This window comes from Phyllostomus hastatus, unplaced genomic scaffold (genome assembly GCF_019186645.2).
Source record: "Phyllostomus hastatus isolate PE091 unplaced genomic scaffold, TTU_PhHast_1.1 phas_contig_113, whole genome shotgun sequence".
Taxonomy (NCBI): domain Eukaryota; kingdom Metazoa; phylum Chordata; class Mammalia; order Chiroptera; family Phyllostomidae; genus Phyllostomus; species Phyllostomus hastatus.
Window position 1 is genome coordinate 8,072,034 of NW_025333530.1, and position 26,922 is coordinate 8,098,955.

Here is a 26,922-nt window from a genome sequence, read left to right on the forward strand (position 1 = left end):
TTTGTTTTTAAAATAACTTTATTAAGGCATAATTTATATATTGTAAGTTTACCCATTTTAAGTGTACCATTTAATGATTTTTAGTAAATTTACCTAGTTGTTCAACCATCACCATATCCAGTTTTAGAGCATTTTCTTCTCTCCAAGATCTTTCATGTCTGTTTACAATTCATCCCCCTTCCCACCAGAACCCTGGCAAACATGAATTCACTTCTCTGTAGATTTTCCTTTTCTGGACATTTTGTACAAATAGAATCATGTAATATGTAATCTTTTCTGTTTGGTTTCTTTCATTTAGCATCTTTTTAAAGTTCATTCACATTGTAGCAAGTATCTGTATTTTACACTTTTTTTTATTAGTATTGGTATTTCATTATGGATATACCATATTTTGTTTATCTCTTCACCAACTGATGGGTATTTGGGCTCTTTCCACTTTTTGGCTATTAAGAATAATGCTGATATGAACATTATTGTATGAGTTTTTGTGGGAACATGGTTTATTTCTCTTGAATAGATATGTAGGAATGGAATTGCTGGCTCATGTGAAAAATTTGTATTCAACTTTGTAAGAAACTGAAAATCTTTCCCAAAGGAGTTGTACTTTTCACATTCCCATCAGTAATGTATGAGAATTCCTGTTTCTTAACATTTTTGCTACTTGTTATCTTGTTATTGTCTGTCTTTATGATCATAAACATCCTGGTGGCTAGGAAGTGGTAATTCATTGTGGTTTTAATTTATATTTCTCCAAGAACTAATGATGTTCATCTTTTCATGTGCTTATGAACCATTTCTATGTCTTTTTGAAATATGTCTCTTCAAATCTTTTGCACATTTAAAAACTGAATTGTCCTCTTATTCAGTTGTAAGACTTTTTTGTATATCCTGGATACAATTTTTTTCTTGCCATATATATGATGACAAATATTTTCTCTAGTCTGTGTCTTATCTTTTTCTTTTCTTAATGATGTCTTTAGAATGTAAAGTTGTTTCTAAACAATTTTTAATTTTGAAATAATTAAGGATTCACAGGAAGTTGCAAAGATAGATCCTATGTACCCTTTGCCCAGTTTCACTCCCTAAGTTTTCATTTTGATTAAGTCCAGTTTATCAGTTTTTTCTTTTATGGACCTAACTTCTTTGTTGGACCTAAAAAAACCTTGCCTAACCCAAGGTCTTGACATTTTCTCCTGTTTTATTCTTAAAGTTTAATAGCTTTAGTTTACATTAGTGTCTCTGATCCATTTTGAATTAATTTTTATATAGTGTTAGGTAAAGTTCTGTGTTCATATTTTTGGAATGTGGATATCCAATTGTCCTAGCACCATTTGTTGAAAACCCTCCTTTCTATCTTCGTCAAAAGTCTTTGTCAAAAATCAACTGGCCATAAATATAAGGATTTATTTCTGAACTCAGAAATCTGTTCCATTGATCTGTTTATGCTTATGTCAGTACCAGAAAGTTCTGAGAACTTACATTAAATTTTAAGATTAGGAAATGAAAGTTTTCCAACTTTGTTCTTTTTTAAAAAGTTTTTGCTATTCTGTCTTTTTGATTGCCATCTACATTTCAGGTACAATTTATCAATTTCTGCAAAAAATCCGGCTGGAACTTGGACAGAGATTGAGTTGAATCCATACATCAATTTGGGGAGCACTATCATCTTAACAATACTGAGTCTTCCAATCAATGAATGTGGAATGTCTCTCCACTTATTTAGATCATATTAAATTTCCCTCAACAATGTTCTGAAAACTTTATTATATAAGTTTTACACTTCTTTTGCTGAATTTATATTTATATCTCTTAGTACTCTTATGAATGGAATTAATTGTACATTCTCATATGTAGACATACAATTTATTTCCATATATTAGTCTTGTTTCCTGCAACCTCACTGAGCTTCTTCAGTTTTAATAGGGGTCTGTGTGCATGTACACACATGTGTGTATTCTGATCTTCTACATAAATAATCATGTTGTCTTCACATAAGAACAGTTTTACTTCTCTTTTTCTAATCTAGGTGTCTTTTCCTTTTCTTATGATTATACTGGCTAGAACTTCCAGTACATTGAGTAGAAGTTGCAAGAGCTGACATTCTCGCATTATTTTTTCACTGTTAAGTATGATGTTAGTGGTAAGTTTTTCACAGATGCCCTTTATCACATTGAGAAAGTTCTCTTCTTTTTCAAGTTTGTTGAGAATTTTTGCTATGAATTGACTTTTGTCAGAGGCTTTTCTACATCTACTGAGATGATTGTATGGTTTTTATTCTTTATTAATATGATATATTATATTAATTGATTTTAGAATATTAAAGCATTTGCATTCCTGGATTGAATGCCACTTGCTCAGAATGTATAATCCTTTTTATATGTTGCTAGATTCAGGATCAATCTGAATTTTAAAGATATCCTGACTTTGACAGAAATTAGTCAGCTGAAATGGTCTCTTTATAAAATCTGGATGGTACATATTTTTTAGTCCTGATCCAAGGATAAGTTTATTGATTTTAGTGAGAGAGAAAGGGAGAAAGAAGAAACATCCATGTAAGAGAGAAACATCGATCATTTGCCTTCCATATACACCCCAAATGGGGATCAAACCTACAAGCTTTTGGTGTATGGGGTGACACCCTATCAAACTGAATCACCCAGCCAGGGCAAAATCTTAATGGCTTTAATGATATTCTTAACAATTAAAAATTCAAATATCAATATCTTTCAACATAACCCAAAAGATTCAAAACACTTCCATTGAGTATGATCTGTGTTCCAATTAACAATGTAGAATGTGTTTTCAAACTATGCATTCTTTTTTACATTATGCAAATATTTTATTCATCCAGATAAGGGGGAGTCAATTCAATTTTGTGAAAGCTTATTATTAATTTCTTAGTAATATCTTTTGAGACCACTATACATTTTATTTCATCACTACAATTATAGGTTCAAACTCTTACAAACTTTCTCAACCACAAAAACTCAGGAAGTTCAAGCTATGCAATTTTAATACCTAGTTCTTGCTTTGAACAGTGAATATTACAGATTCATCCCCATATTTGTCCTTTTCTTTCAAAATGAGTTTGAAAAGATCATTCTCCTTTTTACAAGCTAGAAAGTGTCCTTCGTATAATGAAGACTCAAATTTTATCTTATTGTGATGTCCTGGAACGCTTCTCATAAAGAATATGATGTCACTTCCTTCATCATTGATACTATCAGGAGGAATCATTTCCTATAGAGAAAATATATTAATTTTTTAGGATGTGAACAATTAGAATATGTGCAGTTTATTTTAAAGTGTATTACTGCATAGAACTAAAGAAGTTTGCATGATCATGAATTAAGATAAACATCTCTGAATATAAAAATACCAATCTCTCCCTCTTAATTCCTAATCTCCTATTATCTTTGTCCATTTGGCTTTTCCTACCATGAAATGCACGTTCTGGTCTAGGTCTATAGTTTTTCCTATTTATTAATCATACAGTTCCTTCTCTCTTCTTCCATTGAGTGACGTTCCTATCTGCTGAAGATAGAGTCAGTTTTAGCAAAGACCACAACCTTTCTGGGCTAATGTCAGTTCCTGTCTTTTCCAGCCATTCAGAACTAAAGACACTCATAACCTCCACCCATAGGCCTAGTCTAGCTGTAGTTTGTGAGCTAACTGTGAGAGAGGCAGAAATGACAGGAATCTTAGGTGCTTCCTTCCTTCATTGGAGGCTAGAACTGAAACTTACTGTAAATAGACCCACTACAGCTGTTCTAGGGCTAAGTCCTTGAATCCTATATAACCTTGCCATAGTGGCTTAGTCAGCAGCCTTTGACTTTTCCCTGCCAAGTACTCCATTTCCACAGTAGTCCTGAATTTCTATTCTGAAAGTAGTCTTTGGCTGGGCTCTGCCCTGAAAGGCCAAATTCTTACTTATTTTTTTTTGTATTGATTTGAGGGCAAGGAAGAGGAAGGAGGAGAGAGGGAGACAGAGAAACATCGATTTGTTGTTCCACTTATTTACACATTCATTGGTTGATTCTTCTACATCCCATGAACAGGGATCAAACCCACAACCTTGACATATCAGAACAACGCTCTCACCAATTGAGCTACTTGGCTAGGGCAAGGTTAAATTCTGATTCTTATATCTTTCAGACACAGAATAGGGTTTTCTCAAGATTAGCTAGATCATTTGAAACTATAATCCTGCTGGTCACCTAACTGACAGTATTGCTTACACTTTTTTTTTTTATTGTATCATACCTATTTTTCAAGAGGGACTAGAAAGTCCAAGGACCATCCAAGATTCTTTCCATGTTAATTCTGGAATCAGCAGACATTTGAACTTAATTTTGACCCCACAGTAGCAAAAATTCTCATGATCCTAACTAAAGACTGATGGAGAAACCTCCAGATCCAAAATATTAATAGCATTCCAGCTTCCTCCTACAATACCTGAAAGAAGTTTGGGTACTTCCAAACTTCTCAGTCAGTTAGGGAATTTATAGCCATAACTCTTAAACTTTGTTCTTTATCAATAAGTGTGAGTATACTGATAACAATATAAAATAGTTGTCCCACAGATGTATATTTCTGCAGCTCTCTATTGTATCCCAGAATTTAGGAAGAGATCTTAAGCTGGGGAGCCAATTTGGTACTAACCTACTCGAATGTACAAGTAGGAAATAGTCCTTAGCCAAAACTTCAGAATCTCTAGAAATGTTAGAGGGAGCTAAACCTTAGTTCAAACTTAGCATGAAAAGTTGTAGTTGAAAGTGGGGGCATGGATACACATTTCAGAACAGGGTCAAGGAAATCCCGGGACAGTAGCTTTCCTTGGTTTTGGTGTTGCTTATTCTTAGCCATCATAGGGAAGGTGTACAGTAAATGAATGTGGAAACACTCTTGTGTAATGAAACTCGAGTGCTCCAAGGGCCTATGGGATTGTTTACATCAGGAGGGATTGAATATCAACCCAGAGAAAGTTAAGCTTGACCTAATATCTGGTTTGGTTTTTTTTCCCCTCTCCCAAGTGCATTAGCAAGTTTGAGAGAATCCAGACCATGCCTGGAGACATATACAAGAAATAGACACTAACAGTAACTTATTGAAGAAATCTCTGCTGGTGTCATGAAGGTTCTTACCCAGAGCAAACAGGGGTAACCATAAGCACTAGGACTTAATAGCTAGTAACCAGCACAGAAAGATGAGCACATAATGGCAGCCAGTTGTGTTTTATTATCTAGTAGAATTTAGTCTATATTTATAATCACTGCTAAGATCCTTATTAGTAGGGGGAAAATGAATTAAAGAGCATGAACTAAAACTAGCTCTTTTCATTCCCTCTCTCCCTCCTTCCTTTCCTTCCTCTCTCACCCTCCATCCCTTCCTCCAACTAATATTTACTGAGTTCCTTTCAGAAGCAGATTTGCTATGAAGCTAATGAAACTTAAATGCCAGAGCATCCCCCTCTACCCCAACATGCACAGGTCTCTTCTAAAGCCCCTTCATTTCTTATTCTAAATAAATTGTCAACTTTATTTCTTTGGTAATTTTACATTCTCTTTCTCTAAAAGGCATGCCCAAACTGTGTAAGCTTCAGGCTCTCCCAAACCTGGATTTACCCCAGTACCTACTATAGGTATATAGTAGCATTATTTCCATCTTTTTTTAACACTCCCCAGGCTCTCTCAGTAATAATGCACTTAGAGTTCAGGCTTATCCCAGACTCTGAATCTGTCTCTGCAGCTGAATTAGTTTTCCTTTACCCCACATGGTTTGAGTTTGGCTATCCCCTTCCTTCCCTTCTGATTTTGTTGCTAAGGAAGAACATGCTTAATCCTCTCCACCCTGCCCGTCCATCTCCAGGCCTGGAAAGCCATTATGATAACTAAGCTTCCTGCTTGTCAGGACCCAAAAGGGTAGCACTCTGGTTGGAAGGTGATGGCTAAAGGATTTGTTTGGAGGCTGTATTTGTGGCACACATACTGATTTTTCTTGGATTATATTTTAGATTGGCTTTTTCCTCCCTCCCAACTTGCCCCTTGGCATGTCTACTAAGGCCATACTCTAACCTTCAGTTCCCACAGCAGTATTTTACCAGTAAATCCCCACTTGGGAACTCTTCAAGAGACAAAAAAAAGAGCATAGAGGAAGAAAAAGCAATGACTAGAAACAGTTTATACATGGCTTTAAGATACATTATGCTATTGCTTTTACAGCTAATCTTGTTAATTTTATTCACTTAGATTTACATTAAAAATAACATACATCAACTGAAAGCTGAAGGATGCAGCTGAGAAGCAAGAACAAAAAATTAAGGGTTAAAATATTATCATCATAATTCACAGAGTATATAGAGGGTTTACAGAAAGATAATTAGTTTCATTTTGTTGAAAAAACTTATTTGGGAAAAGTATGCAATTCTTAAATATAATAATTCATATATGTCTTCAATATTATTATTTATTATAGAATGATTATTCAGAAGAGACAGGTTATGAAACCACAGTTATACTTCTTCCGTATGGCAGACTTAGAAAAAGCCTGATGTTACAACGGATCAGAGAGCTGGATAATTTTTAGTAACTATTTTAATGTTCTTGGCTTCTTGCCATTCTTGTTCTAGACAAAAAGTTGAATTGAGGATATTTAGGTTTTCTAATTTTTCACATAAATATGACTAAAACAAATTTAAGCTCAGTCTTACCTTAAAGGCAATACTTTTGTTCTCACAGGAGAGAGTAAACATTTTATTGCACCTCACAGAGATTGTTACTGCCATGCCTCGAGTAAGGCTGTCTTTATACATAGATATGATAATTTCCGTTCGGGGTGCATTATCTGCAATAAACATTAAGAAATGAGAACACTAGTTATAAGAACTTTTGCAAATCAATATTTATGAAAATTAGCCAAGGGATAATCCTTAGTAGACCCATTACTAATCCCACACTGAGATTCAGCCAGTTAGCTGAGACTGCATACAGCTGCTCACATATTCTTTAAAACACACTCAAATGTGCATTACAACACAAAAGCAGCAAATTGAGTGCTTAAGAGACATTTTGAATTCTAAAAGATTGTCTTTAACTTTTAAACAGAATCATAAAAATCTGTCTGTTAAGGTAAACATTTAGGATTTTTTATTTTTTATTACCATTTGGTCCCCTTACACCCCCTGACCCTGAAATTACCACACTCTTGTCGATGTCCATGAGTCCTTTTTCCTGTTTGCTCAATCCTTCCAGCCACTGCCCTCCCCCACCCCCTTAGCTGTCACCCTGATCTCTGTCTATGAGTCTGTCTCCATTTTGCTTGTTAGTTCAGTTTGTTTATTAGATTCTACTATGAGTAAAATCATGTGGTATTTGTCTTTCTCTGAATGGCTTATTTCACTTAGTATGGATGGACCTGGAGAACAATATGCTAAGTATTTTTCAAGAGTACACATTCACCACCCTGGCTGGTGTGGCTCAGTGGATCGAGCACTGGCCTGTGAACCAAAGGGTCACAGGTTCATTTCCTAGCCAGGGCACATGCCTGGGTTGCAGGCCAGGTCCCCAGTTGGGGGTGCATGAAATGCAACCACACATTGATGTTTCTTCCTCCCTTTCTCTCTCCCTTTCCCTCTGTCTAAAAATAAATAAATAAAGTCCTAACAAAACAAACAAAACAAAACCTTGTTTTGCCCTGGCTGGTGTAGCTCAGTGGATTGAGCGTGGGCTGCGAACCAAAGCATCGCAGGTTTGATTCCCAGTCAAGGCACCTGCCTGGGTTGCAGGCCACAGCCCCCAGCAACCGCACATTGGTGTTTCTCTCTTTCTCTCTCTTTCTCCCTCCCTTCCCTCTCTAAAAATGAATAAATAAAATCTTAAAAAAAAAGTACACAGTCACTGTTTCAACTCTGCCTAAACTCTGGTATTTGAATTCATACCTTGGAAAGCAAACTTACTCATTTTCTAAGGCACTCTAAATTTATGGCATAAGACAGATTTATTTGAAATGCTTGTGTATTTGTTTTTAATTCTGAGTTTTGAAAATGCTATTAGCTATTTCAGCTATAACCAGCAGGTGTTAAGGATCCAACTCTATGGAGATCTTATACAGTTAATGCAATTGAAATGAAGGAATTGGTGATCCAAATGTAGGCCCAGAGTAGCATGACCCCTAGCAATATCTTTTAAAATATTTTAAAAATTAAACTTATTGGGGTTTCATTAGTTAATCACATTATATAAATTTCAGATGTACAGTTTGATAATACAACATCTGTATAGTCTATTATGTGCCCATCATCTGAAACGTAGTTTCCTTTTGTCATCACAAATTTGATTCCCTTTACTTCCTTTGTCCTCCTCCCAACTCCTGGCAATATCTTTATTGTATCAATTTTTTCATCCCAACTAAAACATTTGTATCCCTACAAAGTTTCTTGTAAGTGAAATTATTACTACTGCTATGACTTTTCATTTCAGGTGTAAGCTTGTAATAGAAAAATATAAGCAGTAAAATGGAATAAGAAGTAGCTTGTCGTTTCTGTGTTTGTAAACATATATTTTTTAAAAGATTTTGTTTATTTGTTTTTAGAGAGGGGAATTAAGAGAAAAGAGAGGGAGAGAAACATCAGTGTGTGGTTGCCTGTTGCGTGCGCCTACTGGGGACCAGGCCTGCAACTCAGGCATGTGCCCCTACTGAGAAACGAACCTGTGACCCTTTGGTTCCCAGTCCCACTGTCAATTAACTGAGATACACCAGCTGGGCTGTAAACATATTTTTAAAAAATACCTTCACAGTCAGCATCAGTCATATCTTCAAACACAGGGTGGTCTTGTGGCGAAATGAAGAGAACTTGGTTGTTTATGTTTCGTATGATTGACAATCTAGATTCGAGCTTGCCAAAGTAATCTGATTCCAGGTTTTCTAGAATAAACATTAAATCTCATTAAAAAGACTTTAAAAAAATTTATAAATAGGCATATTATGTATTTCAGTTTTCAATAACTACTAATAACAATTTTCTGCTACAGAAGCAGCTAAGTTTCACAATGTCTTTTAACCCACTTCTAAGGGTACACCAGTTTCTTGTTATCACCCAGAACTATTCTACCTCTGAAATTTTAAATTCAAATATTCTGCTTTCTGATCAAAATCTCCTCTCCTAGTTGTTTTATACTTTCCTACACTTAACTGAATCCTCCTTATTCTAAAAAGGCATTTCCTCCCTATCTAACTATCCTGTCTTCCCTTCATTCTCCATTCAGTCTGGACCTTATTGTTCATCATATTACCTACACTTTTGCCAGTCTTCCAGTCCTGAACTCATTTGTTCATTTGTCTTTCTACCATAAAACTCCAAACCTGGCTGCTGAGTAAACAGTTATACCATTGCACAAACTGGTGCCATACAAACATATTAATTGTCAATACTTTTTTTTATATAGTTCAGCCCTCTTCCATAGGTCATAGCTATAATTTCAAAACCTCCTTACTCTCCTCAGAATCTTGACATCATCACCTTTGTTTTCACTTTCAGTAAGTGATTTCCTGCTATGCTACTTACAAATTTAAGTGTGGCACCACCAGTTATTTCTATTACCCCTCTTGTCCCAAGAGAGAATGTAGAAAAGGTGTCCCTTCTGGTATTCAAGGCTAACCCTATCTGTGCTCTGATGGAGCTTCTCTGGAAATCTTGATTTACTAATCATTCCCTCTTCTCCATCAACCCAGAAATTCTATTTTCTTGATTTTTTTCCTAAAGAAAGAATCAGAAAGGACTTCTCATCAAGATGGTGGCATATGTAATCATGGCTCACTGCCTCACACAACCACATCAAAACAACTAAAATACAGAACAACCATCACTCAGACTGTCCAGAAATTGAGTTGAATTAAAGTCTAACAACTATGGAATTAAAGAAACCACATCCGTCCAGTCTGGTAGAAGGGACAGAGTCATGGAACAGGCTGGTCCCACATCCACATATGGTAGATAAAAATTAGGGAGGGATATCTTGGGAGTGAGGGGTCCTAGCCCCAACCGACATCCCACAATACAGTTATCCAGTGCCAGGAAGATAAGTTCCCACAACTTCTGGCTGCAAAAACCATCAGGGATTGAGTCAGTGGAAGACAAAGCCCTAAGCAGTTTCCCTTAAAGAACCCACACATGGACTTATACAGATGCACTCCCTCTGAGATCCAGCACCCCCAGGCTAGCAGCTAGAAAGGCACCAGTAGCATAGAGGGAGGAACTGAAGTGTCTGGCGTCAAAGCAGAAATGGGGGAGAATTTCTCCCAGACAGAAAGGGAGGCAGAGGCCATTGTCACTTTTCTGAGCCTTCCCTCAACAGAGCCACAGAGCTGGCAGGCAGGTACCATATCTGAGACTCCATCAACCTAGCTAACACTGTTTGTCCTGCCTAGAGAACCCCTGAGACTCTATCCCACCCAATTTATAGGCCCACCCTAACTGTTAACCGTGACTTTTCCACATAAATGGCTAGTCTAGGTTAATGCTTCACAACTTCCTAAACCCTATCAAGCAAGCAAGCAACAGCTAAGTGGTTCCAGTCCTGGCTCTAGCAGCAGCTAGCCTAGATTCACAACTTTGCTTTGCCTAGGAATCTTCAAGTGCAGCACAAGTAGTAGCCATCTAAGATTGCTTTATGGCTCATGAAGGGTCGCTCCAGGTAGAACACAGGTGGGGCTGACATTGGCCTGTACCACCTGGGAAACCCCAGAGTCTGCATACCCAATGAACAGCTACAGACCATTTTCAAAAACCACCACCCTACCCATGCATAGTTGATCTTCCACAGAGGGCAGAGGTTGGTGGTCAATGGTCACAGACAGTCCTTGCAGCTGACTAACCTGGATAGATCTCTCCCATTGACCTGCCAACAGCAATCAAGTCTCAGCTACAAGAGGAGGGTGTACTCAGCCACAAAGGGTGCACTTCAAGTACACAGCTTGAGTTATAGGGGAAGCTGTGCTACTGGACCCTACAGGACATCTACTACATTAGTCCACACTACCAAACAGGGAGTCATAGCAGCTGTATCTAATACATAGAAACAAACACAGGGAGGCTGCCGAAATGAGGAGACAAACAAACATGGCTCAAATGAAAGAACAGGTCAAAACTCCAGAAAAAGAACTAAGAAAAAACAGCGATAAACAATTTACCAGATGCAGAATTCAAAATACTGGTTATAAGGATGCTCAAGGAACTTAGTGAGGACTTCAACAGCAGAAAGAAGATCCAGTCAGAAATGAAGGATATGCTAATTGAAATAAAGAATAATTTACAGGAAAACAACAGTAGAATGAATGAAGTCAAGAACCAAATCAATGATTTGGAACATAAGGAAGCAAAAAACAACCAATCAGAACCACAGGCAGAAAAAAGAATCTAAAAAAAAATGAGGATGGTGTAAGCAACCTCTGGGACAACTTCAAGAGGTCCAACATTCACATCATAGGGGTGCCAGAAGGAGAAGAGACAGAGAAAGAAATTGGAACTGTATTTGAAAAAATAAACTTCCCTAATTTGGTAAAGGACATAGACATACAAGTCCAGGAAGCACAGAGAATCCCAAACAAGATGGATGCAAAGAGGCCTACTCTAAGACACATCATACTTAAAATGCCAAAGGTTAAAGATAAAGAGAGAATCTTAAAAGCAACAAGAGAAAATCAGTTATTCACCTACAGGGTAGTTCTGATAAGACTGTCATCTGATTTCTCAAAAGAAACTTTGCAGGCTGGAAGGGACTGGTAAGAAATATTCAAAGTTATGAAAAGCAGAGACCTACAGCCAAGATTACTCTACCCAGCAAAGCTATCATTTAGAATTGAAGGACAAATAAAGAGCTTCCCTGACTAGAAAAAAACTAAAGGAGTTTATCATCACCAAACCACTATTATGTGAAAGGGTAAAGGGACTTATTTAAGAAAAAGAAAATCAAAACTATGAACAATAAAATGGCAATAAATACATATCTATCAACAACTGAATCTAAAAACAAACTAAGCAAACAGACAGAATCGTGGATATGGAGAGAATTTTGATGGTTGCTGGATGGGAAGGAGGTATGGGAGAATGGGTGAAGAGGTGAAGGGATTAAGAAGGACAAATAGGTACTTACAGAATAGCCGCAGGGATGTTAAGTAGAGTATAGAAGATGGAGTAGCCAGAGAATTAATACTCATGACCTGTGGACATGAACAATGGTGTGGGGATTGCCTGAGGGAGTGGGGCTGCTGGGTGGAGGGGGACAAAGGAAGACAAATTGGGACAACTGTAATACCATAATCAATAAAATATAATTTAAAAAATAAAGAAGCAATCAGAAAACATGTAAATATTTCTCTACAAGAATGCTTATGGGACCACTGTTAATAACAACAATTTAACATGTCCACAATTGGGGTTATAACATGTGGACAATTTAAATGTCCACAAATTGGGGTTCAGCAAATACATTTTGTTATGCTCTTACTATGGAGTATCATAAATTTAATGAACTGTAATTATTCATTGCCATGGAAGGATGTCCATGTGTATTAAACTAGAAAAAGAAGTTTAGGTATAGCATTACATACACACACAGGGGTGGGCAAAAGTAGGTTATAGTTGTGGTACAAATAAATAGTGCACTAGTTAATAAACAATAATAAAAAAATAAGCTCTGTGTTTTATGTGCTCACTACTGTAAACCTACTTTTGCCCACATATATATTTATAGTATAGAAATATTACATCAAAATGGTAGTAATGATTATTTCTAAGTTATTTTCGTGTTTTTATTTTTCTTTATGTTCTTATTGTTATCACCTCAATTATTAATATAACACACTATTTTTATAATCAGAAAAACACAAAGCTCCTTTCATTTTGAGATTTAAAATTCCTCCATCACTTCCAGCCAAGATGGAGGTGTAGATAGACACACTGTGCCTCCTCACACAACCAAAATAAGGTCAGCAACAATTTAGAAACAAAATAACAACCAGATCTGACAGAAAATTGAACTGTATGGAAGTCGGACAATCAAAGAGTTAAAATAAACACATTCATCCAGACCGGTAGGAGGGGCAGAGTTAGGCAGCTGGGTGGGGAGGGGTTGAGGCACAAAAAACAGTGGCACCGGGCATGTAAGGCATCCTGGGCACTAGACTGCAGTGGGCAGACCCCAGGTGCACAGAAGGCTGGCAGACCCAGCAAGGCAGTGACTGTGAAGTGAGGCACTGCGCACAAGGTGCCTGACTGTCCAGGCCACATTTGCGTGCAGATAAACCAGGCAAAATTGGGCAGTGACACAGACCACACAACCCAGGGGCCCAGCTCCAGGAAATAGAGCCTCCAGACACTGATTGAAAACACCTGTGGGGGTTGAGGCACAGGGAGAGGCTCCCAGCCTCACAGGAGAGATCATTGGAGAGACCCACAGGGTCCTAGAACATACGCAAGACAACCCACATGAGAATCAGCACCAGAAAGGCCCAGTTTGTTTGGGGGAAGTGGTGGAAGGGACCGAAAGCTGACAGAGAGCAGAGCAAGCGCCATTGTTCCCTATGGACGCCCCCCCCCGCAAACATGCAATGTCACAACTCAGTGACTGGGTTGCCCTGCCCTGGTGAACACCTAAGGCTCCGCCCCTCATATAATAGGCATGATGAGAAAAACAAAACAAAACAAAACATGGCCCAAGTGGAAGAACAGATCAAAGTTCCAGAGCAAATTCAACTAAGCAACCAAGAGATAGCCAACCTATCAGATGTGCAGTTCAAAGTACTGGTGATCAGGATACTCATAGATTGGTCAAATTTGGTTGCAAATTAGATGAAAAAAATGGAGGCTACACTAAGTGAAATGAAGGAAAATGCACAGGGAACCAATAGTGATGGGAAGAAAACTGGGATTCAAATCAATAGAGTGGACCAGAAGGAAGAAGGAAACAACAAAATGGAAAAGAAGGAAGAAACAAGAATTCAGAAGAATGAGAAGAGGCTTAGGAACCTCCAGGACATCTTTAAACCTCCCAACATCTGAATTATAGGGGTACCAGAAGGGGAAGAGGAAGAGCAACAAGTGGAAAAGTTATTTGAACAAATAGTAAAGGAGAACTTCCCCAATCTGGCAAAGGAAATAGACTTCCAGGAAGTCCAGGACGCTCAGAGAGTCCCAAAGAAGGTGGGCCCAAGGAGGAACACACCAAGGCACATCATAATTACATTAGCCAAGATAAAAATGAAGGAGAGAATCCTAGAAGCAGCAAGAGATAAGGAGACAGTCACTTACAAAGGAGTTCCCATCAGACTGTGAGCTGATTTCTCAAAAGAGATCTTGCAGGCAAGAAGGGGCTGGGAAGAAGTATTCCAAGTCATGAAAGGCAAGGACCTGCATCCAAGATTGCTCTATCCAGCAAAGCTTTCATTTAGAATGGAAGGGCAGATAAAGTGCTTCTCAGATAAGGTCAAGTTCAAGGAGTTCATCATCACCAAGCCCTTATTATATGGAATGTTAGAGGGACTTATCTAAGAAAAAGAAGATAAAAAACATGTATAGTAAAATGACAGCAAACTCACAATTATTAACAACCACATTTAAAACAAAAACAAAAACTAAGCAAACAACTAGAACAGGAACAGAATCACAGAAATGGAGATCACCTGGAAGGTTAGCAACAGGGGAGTGGGAGGAGGAGAGAGGGGGTAAAAGTATGGAGAATAAGTAACATAGATGGTAGGTAGAAAAGAGACAGGGGGAAGGCAATAATAGTATGGGAAATGTGGAAGCTAAAGAACTTACGACACATGGACATGAACTGAAGGGGGGAAACATGGGTGGGAGAGGGTGTGCAGGGTGGAGGGGAATGAAGGGGGGGAAATGGGACAACTGTGATAGCATAATCAATAAAATATATGACAAAAAACAGCCTCCTCCATCAATCATATCCTACTTGGTCCTAGCCTTGTTTCTCCTTTTAATAATGGAGCTTCTGGCAAAACTGTATAATTTCCTTACTTTTCATTCACTCTTCTACTCATTGCAATCTGTCTTTGCCTCCATTTCCACCAAACTTCTTTCACCAAAACCAACAAATTCCTTGTTGCTAAATGAAATATTTGTTTTTGTACCCTTGATTTTTAAGGCTGCAAAATTCAACACAGTGCCTATTATCTGTGCATCCAACTTGAATATCTCTCCTGGGATTTGGTGGCATTCTTTTCATTATTCTTCTTCCTCCTAAGTTGCTCTCTTTTATTTATTAGCTTCTCTTTCTACTGCATCCTCAAACATACGTATTCCTCTGAGTTATCCCTTGGCTTTTACTTTCTCAGTCTACACATTTCCTCTGATTTGTCTTTTTATTCCTATAGCTTCAGATGTTATTTCTATACATAATCCTCTTATAGCTGTATCTCCAGCCCAACTTTTCATACTGAGCTCAGGACCATTATGTCCAAGAGTCTACTGTACATTTCCTCTAGGGTGTCCCTAAGACAAGATACAAAACTAAATTCATCATCGATCTTCCTTTTTGCTCTGCACACTTTACCCTGCTCTTCTTCTTGTGTTACCTATTTCACTGAATGGTACAAATCACCTAAGTGAGAAAATATAGGCATCATCTTTTTCTCTATCCCCTTGCAAGTCCAACACCAAAATACTCGGATTCTCCCAAGTATTTCTAAAATCCATTCACATCTCTTTATTGGCACCCAGTTTTGCCTACCTTAATTCATGTTCCCACAATTTCTTATAGGGACTACAATAGCTTCTTAATTGGCATCCCCCTTTTCTGTCCCCACATCAATTTAAAAAAAAATTTTTATTTACCTATTCCTACAGAGAGAGGAAGGGAGGGAGAAAGAGAGTGAGAGAAACACTGATGTGAGAAACATCAATTGGTTGCCTGTTGCATGTCCCCTGACCAGGGATCGAAACCCACAACCCAGGCATGTGCCCTGACTGGAGATTGAGTTGGTGACCTTTTGCTTTTCAGGAGCTTGACCTACTGAGCCACAGGGCCCCACATCAGGTCTTTGTATTGAAGACAGAAGGAATTTTTCATTAAAGTTAAAATTCAGATATATGACTATCTCTGAATTTTAATGAGTCACATGGTCATCCAGAATAAAGATCCTATTTCCCAAATTTCTTTTCAGATGGTGTGGCTAAACTTCTAATCCATGGAATATGAGTAGAATTTCTGTGTATGACTTCTATGGGGTGTCCAAACTTTTGGCATCTCTGGGCCACACTGAAAGAAGAGTTGCCTTGGGCCACACATTAAATACACAAACACTAACGAAAACTGATGAGCAAAAAAAAAGGTCTGTGTGTAATTTACGATTTTGTTTTGGGCCACATTCATAGTCACCCTGGATGCTGTCTTCCTCTTATTTTGAGCCCTTTCTTGCTAGCTAGGATGTGGACCCAAGAAGTGTAGTAATGATTTTCAGGTATGTGAGTCAAACAACTAGGGCATAATGGAATAACAAGACAAAAGAAATTTTAGGTCCCAACAACATCTGGCTGCATTCAACTGTACTAATCTTGCACTGCCTGCTTGGGCTTGTATTTGAGAGAAATATTTTCTTACTCAGCCACTATATTTTTGGATCTCTTTCTTGCGGCAAACCAATCTGTATTCTAGATGATGCATATTGTGCTTAATGAACCCCCATTACCCAAAGATAAGATTCAAATTCCAATCTTAGAATGAGAGTACCTTTTTGATCTGCATCCTATAAATAATTCTCTCATCATTTTCTTACTCCCTACTCCCTTTCTGAAGTATTAATTTTTTGTCCTTAACAGAGGACATGTCCACTGATTTTTAGTGACAGGGAGGGAGGGAGAGAAAAAGGGAGAGAAACATCATCAGCTACCTCGCGTATGGAGGGACAAACCCACAACCTAGGCATGTGCCCGATCAGGAATCACACCCCCAACCTTTTTGGTCTGTGGGACAATGCTCCAATCAACCAAGCCAAACCACTCAGGGCCTGAAATACCTTTGATTCCTCATACATGCCATGCTTTCTTTCATATCTTGACCTTTGCATGTGGTTTTCTCTCTGCCCAGAATATTCTCTCTTGGCTAACTCCTACTCACTCTTCAAATATATCCCTCTTTTAAAGTGCCCTCCCAGAATCTACTGGACTGAAGTAGGTGCCCCTTCCACATGCTCCCCCAGCATCTGAGCCTTAACTTACCACATTCCAATTGCCTCCCTTAAGTGCCTGCTTCCCTATGGGAAATGTGTTTTGCTTACAACTGTATGCTCACAGAGGGGAACAATGCCTGAGAGGTAAATGCCAGTACAGGGTGGGGCAAAAGTAGGTTTACAGTTGAGAGTACATGAAACAGAGTTTATTCTTATATTATTATTGGTTAATTATTATATTATTTTCCATATGAACAACTGTAAACCCCACCCTGTATATACTGAATTAATAAATGGAGAGTAGGGCCATCTTTAAGAAACATGAAGAGTTACATGTCATTATATCTCAATAAAGCTGGACCAAAAAAACATGAATACTATTTTTTAAAAAGTTACTCTTTTCTATTTCTAGGCCAGTGAGAATCACCTTAAAATAAAGAAGGGTTATTTTTAAGGCAAAGTGTGAGAAACTAATGACCTTTAAGAATCTGGGCATCTGTTAGAGCAGGGGTGTCAAACTCATTTTCACCGGGGGCCACATCAGCCTCGAAGTTGCCTTCAAAGGGCCGAATGTACTTTTAGGGCTGTACAAATGTATCTACTTCTTAACAGTTAAGCAAGAGCTCAGTGCTGTTGCCACATAGAAACAAGGTGCCAGGCCAGATAAAACAAGGTGGAGGACCAGATTCAGCCCATGGGCCTTGTGTTTGCCATCTGTGTGTTAGTGGATGGCAGGCTAGATGTGGCTTAGATCCTTCCTGAATGTCCAAAGGACAAGGGCTGGGTACATCCACCTCTTAAGAAGACTTAATGATTCAAACTCATAGTTCTTGCTTGCTCCAACTTTCCCTACTTTCTCAACTTTGAAAATTTTATTTCCCTGGGATCCTCCCAGGCTTCTTCCCAAAGCGTTTTTGAGAGAGAGGATTGAAGATGTTCTTGATTTTGGCCTACAGTTCTCATGTTTTAACCCCTCTTCCTATGTACTCTAGAGAATCCATGACGTCTTGCTAACCTCAAAATCTATATAACAAGCAACATCCGCTTCGTGGATTCTAAGAACTGGAGAATTTGCTAATGTGTAGAGAAGCAATTTTTAAAAAGATTTTATTTATTCATTTTTAGAGAGCAGTGATGGGAGGGAGAAACAGAGGGAGAGAAACATTGATGTGGGAGAGAAACATCAGTTCCATCTCGCACATGCCCTGACCAGGGATGGAACCCACAACCCAGGCATGTGCCCTGATCAGGAACTGAACGGGCAACCTTTCACTTTGCAGGCTGACACCCAACCAACTGAGCCACACTGGTCAGGGCTAAAGAAGCAATTTTGCTAGAGGTTCTTTTTTGTATCCTTTATGGTCAGCTTTATTCCAAGGCTGTGCTATTGGCTCCACATTCCTTTGAGGGAAGATTAGCTTCTCAAATAGATTGGTACCAGTTTCTTGCAGCTGAGAATGGTGATATGGATGTGCCTGTGGGATGCTTACTCAGGTAGCTACTTTTACTTTTGCAAAGAAAGAGAAATGAATTTATACTTTACCATCATCTTCGGCTAAAGGGAAAAAAAAAGAGAAACAAAATGTTAATTTCTTATTTGAACTCAGAATCTCCTCTCACCCTACCTTTTGTTACTCTTTTCTGCCACTCCCCAATCTTTAACTCCTGTCTTACTGGTGATGGCCTTTGTTGGTGGCCTCATCAGAAATATTATATAATCATCCATAATGTCCCATAAAATGAAGCTCGTTAGACTTAGTGTATTCTCTGGTAAGTTAGATATGAAACCTAAATCTGGGGTTTATAAATAAAAATCTGTAGCTAAAAAGAAATTTTATAAAGTGATAGATTTCACTCTGCAATTTATTGCTTCAATGGAAGGTTGTCTCAGGATTTTCTTTGAAGCTTTCAAATGAAGCCAAATAGCCTGTGAAAGACTAATCATAAAAATCTGTTTGTATTTGTCAAATATATTTACATTACATGGTATATCTAACTCACAGAGCTCTAGATTTAAGGTGTCTCTTATATAGTTTGCCACTTTGCTTTGGGAAATTGTATTCTCTGAATGTACCCAGTTTTGTGGAATTTACGTGATATATGCTTGCTGCCACCTTGTAAGTGGGCTACTGCTAATGAAAGTGCCAGGTCATGTGGTAGGACAAGGTGCTGGGGCCTTTGGTATATTATGGTTCATTTCCAGAAGTCCAATACCTTTTTTTTTCAGACAAGAATATCATTAGCATTAGAGTAGAATTTGATGACAGTAAGGAGTCACTTAATAGTTCATCTCACAACATTTTTTCTAGCTGAATACATTTATCTGAACTCTGTATTTGGCCTATTGCTTTGGACTTACCTACAAAGTAAAGTGTGTTGTCAATAAATTTCATTTCCACAAAGTTGATGCAATTGTCTTCTACTGGTTCAGCAGCCATCTCTATTCCTGATGAAAGCAAAGAGTCATCTGTTAAAAGATAGTGATTGTTCCTCTTACACAAAAGGGATTTTTTCTCCCTACTGCCTTATACTACCTCCAAACTCACAAGTCAGTCTATCACCCAGTATGCTGATGAACACTCTGGACATTTAATAAATGATGGGAGTCTTTATCTTATCAATACACGTGTTCAAATGTTCTCTTGCACACCATCAGATATTTGGAATCTAGAAAGCATTTTCTCATTAAACAATGTTACGAAGGGTGGATAAGTGGCCCATTATTGAACTGAATTATTGCCCTATTATTGAACTGAATATATTATCAATATACCAGAAACATACCTAATCCTGTCCTTTAACTGCAGATTGGTTCTATCTGTCTTACAACCAGTGGGTTCCTGTGTGTGACAAAGCAAAGGTTGGTTACCAAAGTGCTAAAGGTGAGATGATGGTAAAAATGGTGCTTCCACCTGGGAGTGGCGGCAAGTAGAAGGAGGCCAAAGGGCTCTGGCATCTGAGGGCACTCTTTCTCCTTGGGCAGCAGCAGTTTTTTTTACTGGAATCTGGATATTATGCCTTTTATACAAGCAATACATAAATGTAATATTTCTGTTAAAAAATCAAATAATATAGGATTTGAAAAATGTCAAAAATTCTTCTTTTTGCTTTTCTCTTCTGCCCCAGCCTACCCACCTCACTCCAATATGACGACTGGAGTGAGACCTTTTAGACCTTTGCCTATGGAACAAGGTTTCTAAATCTAGGAAATTTGTGAAATTGGCTGGGAAAAAAATTACATATGGGTAGAGCAAAAGTAGGTTTACAGTTGTTGATATGGAAAATAATACAGTAATTAAATAATACAAGAATAAACTGCATTTCATGTCATCACAACTGTAAACCTACTTTTGCCCCACTCTATATTTATTTTCTTCTAATTAAAGTTTAACAGTCCCTTTCATTATGTTATAGGAAACAAACCACAGTGTTATTATAATAGTAGTAACTGTTACTAGTAGAAATACAGATTTCCTATTATGTTGTAATGGTTGCAGAGATCTTGAAATACATGGTTTAAACTCATTCCTCCTTAGAAATATACGGAAGTTATTAGTCTCACCAATAGATCTTGTTATTTAATGTATTACTAAAAAGGCACATATGTACTATACCAAAATTTGTTAAAAATTTTTTGACAGTGCTATTTTAACATAATGAGTTTCCTTTATATTCCTAGGTATTTAATTTTATGAAGGTAAAAACCTGATCTGAGAAGTGGCCCACAGACTATCAGATTGCCCTGGGGGTCTATGCCACAGGAATGATTAGGAAGCCCTATTCTAGAGCTCAGGAGTACCTTGCATCCCTGAGAGCAGTTATGGTTGGGGTTCCAAAGGTGGTTGAGTCACAATTGTCGTTGATGTACACAGGGGTATTTATAAGTTTATGCTCATAGGTAGACAACTGACTCAAATTTTTCTAGCATAGACTGCTAAGGCCAAATATATGTGGCAGAGGGATCAGGAAATTAAAACCCAGTTTCAAAAACTTAGTCTAAATTAAGCTGACCCATAATACTTGTTAGTTGGTGGCTATTTAACAGTTATATCTAGGTGCAGTTGCTTACACTCATACAAATGTGGATAGTTATTAAATTGTAGATATATAATATACAAACATATATGTATAAAGCTGGGGAAATAATGTCTAGGGCAGTCTTCTCTATAAACTTTAATATGTAGTGCACACATATTTTATGAAAGTAATTTATCTGAAAAGTACTAAGTAGTATGTGTAAGAATTGGATAAAATTAATAGTGTTTACTACAGTATTTAGTTAGTCAAAGAGTAAATGGATTTAGAGGACAAAATTACCTTAAAAATAATAATAATAATACACAATATTTGAATTCATTCATCTATTCACTGTTGAGTATCCACTACATATCAGGCATGGGGCTAGAAAGCTGACAAAACACATATGCAGGAGACTTAGTTCTTACCCTCCAATTACTCAGAGTTTAGTGAGAGAGATAAGTATATAATCAATAGTATACAAAATAGTATAATAAATGTTGTAACCATTGGCTTTACAAGAGATCCTCTCTGCCTGGTGGTGTTGAAGAAGGCTTCTTTGAGGAAAAGATGATTGTACTGCCTTGAAAGAGAGGCAGGCATTTTCAAGGCGGGGTGTGGGTGTATGTGTGGGGGGCGGGCATTCCACGAGGAGAGAACAATGTAAGCAGAAGCTAGGAGGCTGAGAGAACATGGCTCGTTTGGAGCCTCACTATTTTTACCATAATTAAAGCAAATGCAGTCAGATTTTACAGAAAGAATGTGTTTCTGAACATCTTACCATAGTTCAAAATTAACTTTTTCTTGGGAATAAATATAAAAGTTTGTGAGAAGATATCATTGGAGTCCATAAATATACAACCAAAGTGTTTTCTTTCTTTCTTTTTTGAACTTTCTTGGCATTTTTACTAATATCTTGCAGAGTGTTCTCTCTACACAGCAATCATCATGATGCTTTGGTCTTCTTAATATTGTTTACTTGCACCTAAATTTCGTACCACTTGATTTCTTTGTTTTTCAGCACAAGCAGTAACAATACCCCTTAGCACTTTGATAACATCATTTTCAGATATAAAAACATTTAAAATTATAATAGTTGTGAATGTTAAAAAATTAACAGCACAATACCTGTATGTCTCAAGAATTTCTGAGATATTTGAAGAGTAGCCTTGATCACATAATACTGACATGGCAGCAGCCCATTCTACCAGGCAGAAGAGACACTTCCATGTAGCAGTAGTGTCACAGTGCACAGCTCACTTGGCTTACCACTGTGAAATCATGCCATTTTAGATAAACTAATTTGCATCACTAATTCGCCTTAAAGTGAGACTATTATTTTTATATTACATTTGTTTGATTCTGCCTAATTCAAGTTACATAAAAAGCAACTTGCAATGAAATTTGGTTTGACAAAACTTGTAAAGAAGAGTCAGATTATCCTGCTTAATTAGGTTAAAGAGTTTGCAATTTTTTTCTGAAAATACTGCCTTACTTTAAGTAGGAGAAAAATGTGGTCAAATTTATGTTTTAAAAAGTCAATAATCTGGCAGCAATGTAGAAAATAGATTTGATGGAGGAAAACTGGACAAAGGCTAGAAAACAACCTTAGAAGCAATTTTAACAGTTAAGACAAACAAACCAAAGCAGTTACGGTGAGAGTTGATGAGGCTATATACACTAAGGTGGTTGCTGGGGGGATGAAAGGGAGGGGATGGTTTCAAAAGAGATTAGACAGCGGGATTTTTTAACTGATTGGCAGTGGGTCAAATGGAAGAAGGAGAAACAGGATGACTTCAAAGTTTCTCACTTGAGCAATCGGTTGAGTGTTACATCATTAAAGAAAGAGGGAATGACAGAGAGACTGGAGTGGAAAATAATTGGCTCAGTTTTATAAAACTAAGAGAGAAATGTCAGAGAAGTCAGGGGAGAAAGGAGCATCAGGGAGGGGGCTGCTTGAAATCAGATACCGCAGACCCCAAACTTAGATACAAGCTTAAACTTGTTCATTGAACTTGACAATTAGGAAGTTTTGGTGTCTGCAGAAAAATTTGGGGAAAGCAGAGGTAGCAAAAGGCTGGTTGACAAAGATCTAGGACAGTATGGGGTGGGGAAAAAGTATAGACAGTAAATACAAACTATTCTTTTAGGAAGTTTGGCGATAAAGTAAAGAGAGAAGGTGGTAGTTACTGCGAGGTGCATAACTTGTAAATGCCAATTTCCAGCTCCAGATTCAGTCCAACTGTAAGATATATTGTACTAATAAATTACTTTCCCAAACATGTCCAAATGACTTGTTCAAAACTGAAACCTGGAAGCCCTTCTTGACTTTTTTGACTAACCTTTTCTCTGCCTCATAAATACTGTAGATTATAGCTCAGAAATGTCTTTATAATTTGGTATAACCTCTCCATCTCCACCAGCACTGTTTTAAATGAAGCTCTCATCACTTATGCATCTTCCACTTTAATACTCCTCACTTTTCTTGCATCCAGACTCTCCCCCACTATATAATTGTTGCCAGTTATTCCTGCCCCGCCGCGCCCCGCCCCCCACCACCCAAGACTGGAACTTTCCCTACTAACTGCCCGCCAAGCCCTCCTTCATCCTTTAAATCCCAGCTCAAACATCTCTAGGAAAACCTCCCTGACTCCTACATTTCTAGTTAATCATTCTCGGTACCTACCTCCCTCAACTCTCCCCACTCAGTCTTCTGAAATAGATTTTACAGTGAATTAAGATTGTTTTGATGACAAGTAGTTCTGCCCAGCTTTAAAGTGAATTTCTTTAAGACAATTTGTCCTTTAAAAAAAATCTTCAACACCTGAAAAGAACTTGTACACAGTAGTCATCATGACAACAATGTATAAAGGGCTAGTAGAGTTTTTTTCTGTCTTAAAACTTTCCATCTTAAAGCCAATGAGAAAAAGAAAAAGGGGGTAAGTCTGAAAACATATTAAAAAATAGAATAATTTCCCTAATATTCTTCCTCTTCTTTTTTTCCCCGGTAATTTCTCTTTACTGGATGTGTTGATTTTGAATTCCTTCATCTCTTACCACTCTTTTTGTTAAATCTTTTTTTTAAAGATTTTATTTATTTATTTTTTAGAGAGGGAGGGGAGGGAGAAAGAGAGACAGAGAGAAACATCAATGTGCGGTTGCTGGAGGTCATGGCCTGCAACCCAGGCATGTACCCTGACTGGGAATCGAACCTGTGACACTTTGGTTCGCAGCCTGCGCTCAATCCACTGAACTACGCCAGCCAGGCTACCACTCTTTTTGTTAAATCTTAATACACCTATGATTACAAGTATTATGTCCCCTTCCACTTCCTTCCTCCAGTTTTCCTTTTCCTTTCTCATCTGTATTCCTTTGCTTTCTCAACTCTAATCTTTAAAAATTATAGTTTCCATTGGATAAAAATGCTTAAAAGTATTTCATGTAAGATACTAAGGTTATTGACTCTTTTTTTAAAGAGTTATAAACCACCTCAGAAAGATCCTCCTAAGAATATGCAGGGATAATTAGTTCTTTGAAACAACAACAACGACAGCAACAAGTTATGTTATTCAAGCCTTGGAAACTACCTAGAGGTTAATGGATGGTAGAAAATCATGATGAAAATTAGGCCACATGTGTTCCAAACTTATCTGGTGCCAGTCATTTAATTCTGAGGGTGTCAATCTTCTTATTTGGATAAGCAGAGAGTTGAATAGTCAATCTTTAAGGTCCTTTCCAGCACAAGCATTCTTTAATTCTAGATTCTAGATAAGATTGCAAGGAAACAACCATTTATTTGTGGCAAATGCCCTAGTAACTACTTCCTCATAATTCTAAAACAACATATATTTATTGAATATTTATTATATAACCGCCATTGTTAAGCTAGTAGGAGTTTAAAACCATGCTAGTAGGTCAAAAGTAAGAATGCCTTGAACTTGAAAAGCAACTGTAATTATGTTTAACCTTGCTGCGGAATTCCAATTCTGTGGAATAATATGGAATTAAATGAGGAACCACATTACCTAATTCCCTGAAATCAGATATGTAGTCAGCTTGAATAAGATTCAAAACCCAACTTTTAAGTTCTGTAAATTATTTTGTCCTAGAAAAATTTGTCATCTTATTTATGTATGTGTGTGAGTGTGGTGTGGTGGAGGTGTGGGTAGAAATCTAGGTAAATACTTAGATAAATCATGAATAATAAAAGATACATAATTAACTGCCAAATATAGACTAAAAACAAAAAGCCAAAACAGAACTGAAATAATTGAAATGGCCTTGTTTGAAAGGAAAATTAAATTTAATCTTAAAGAATGCTCAAAGTTTAAACACATTTATGGGGTAACAAAAACAACGATGTGGTGTTGGGGGGGTACTGAGTGGGGCCATATTTTTTATTGTATCGAAGCAATCCTGCTACCTGCTGTGAACACAAGGAAGGGTGGGGTTATATTATGGAGAGCTTTGCAAGTCATGTAGAAGCATTTGAATTTAATCTCATCAGCAATTAGAAAGCAGGTCACTGAGCTGACAGTGCTATATGGAATAAATTAGAGACATGTTATGAAACTACTATAAGAATTCATGTAGAAATTTAAGTAAGAATTCATAGTATTCATATAGGTATTATATGAATAAATCAGAATTAAAAAGAAATTTTAAAGGAAGATTTAATAGAACTTGAAATAGCTAGACATAGGCAAAAGGAAAAGAGGACTTTAAGAGTGTTCTAATTTTTGTTATTCATACTTCAAAACAGATACAGCCCCCTTCTTATTGTGAGATTCTCCTGGGGAATGCAGTAATATTACCCAACTGTAGCCGAGACTAAGGTGATGATGCAGATTACACTAAAATTATCAACCTTTGGCAAATTTTTGTTTGTTTTTAAAGTAAGTGATTCAGAGTTGAGACTCCCTTTAAAGAAAAGCTTATTTATTTTATCATTCCAAAGCAGTAGTACTCAGGGAGTTCACAAAGTCAAAGCTATTGTCATAGTAATTTTAAGATGTAATCTGTCTCTTTCATTCTCATTCTCTCATGGGTACACACTGGAGTTTACCAGAGGCTGCATTCTGTGTGATATTACATAGACTGAATCAGATGCAGATGAGAATGCAGCTATCTTCTATTAAGCCAGACATTAAAAAGATTTGTGAAAATAAAAAGCAATGTCACCCTTCACAGGTTTTTTTGTGGATCTATAATTAAAATGTAATTTATTTTAACATATGATGTACTTATTATTATTTTTAAAATAAATAATAGGTCGCTATTATTAAAATTTCTCAGTTCTAATTTCAAATAGTAAGTGACAGTAATAGAGTAAATAACCTAGAGAAACAAAAATTTTTCAAGGTCTTCAATAATTTTTAGATATGTAAAGAAGTCATGAGAAAAAAGTTTGAGAATATTTGCTCTAAAATGGTGTTCTCCAAAGTTGGCTAAAAGAGAGAACAAGTTTCTACTCTGACTTGATTGCCTATCATAGTGATGTCAGACGACTTAAATTTCTCTCAGTCGCTTTTCTAGCTTGTTTACCTCTAATCACCATGCTTTGGTTTCCAAATAAAGAGCAATGATATTTCTTACCTGTGCTCAATAGTTTCCTAGAAGAAAAAGTGATGTGGAAAGGTTGAGGTCTCTTTTCTTTTTCTGAGGCTGTGGAGACAGGGGAAGGTGACAGCCCTTCAGCGTCCGAAGCAGGAATGCAGACAGCTC

At 37.3% G+C, this 26,922-nt stretch overlaps 1 protein-coding gene across 2 annotated transcripts; it reads right to left on the reverse strand.

The window, feature by feature from the left end:
* IL18 (interleukin 18) lies at positions 1-26,922 on the reverse strand. Of its 2 annotated transcripts, XM_045840216.1 has the most exons (7): positions 26,794-26,914; positions 19,966-20,021; positions 19,541-19,627; positions 18,725-18,736; positions 8,788-8,922; positions 6,710-6,843; positions 1-3,240 (listed from the first exon to the last, which is right to left on the reverse strand). In XM_045840216.1, exons 3-7 carry the CDS (start codon positions 19,617-19,619, stop codon positions 3,019-3,021), a joined length of 582 nt encoding a protein of 193 aa, XP_045696172.1. In that variant the 5' UTR covers positions 19,620-19,627; positions 19,966-20,021; positions 26,794-26,914; the 3' UTR covers positions 1-3,018. The 2 variants fall into 2 exon arrangements, with proteins under 2 accessions (XP_045696172.1, XP_045696164.1); XM_045840208.1 differs by lacking the exon at positions 19,966-20,021 and having other exon boundaries at positions 26,794-26,922.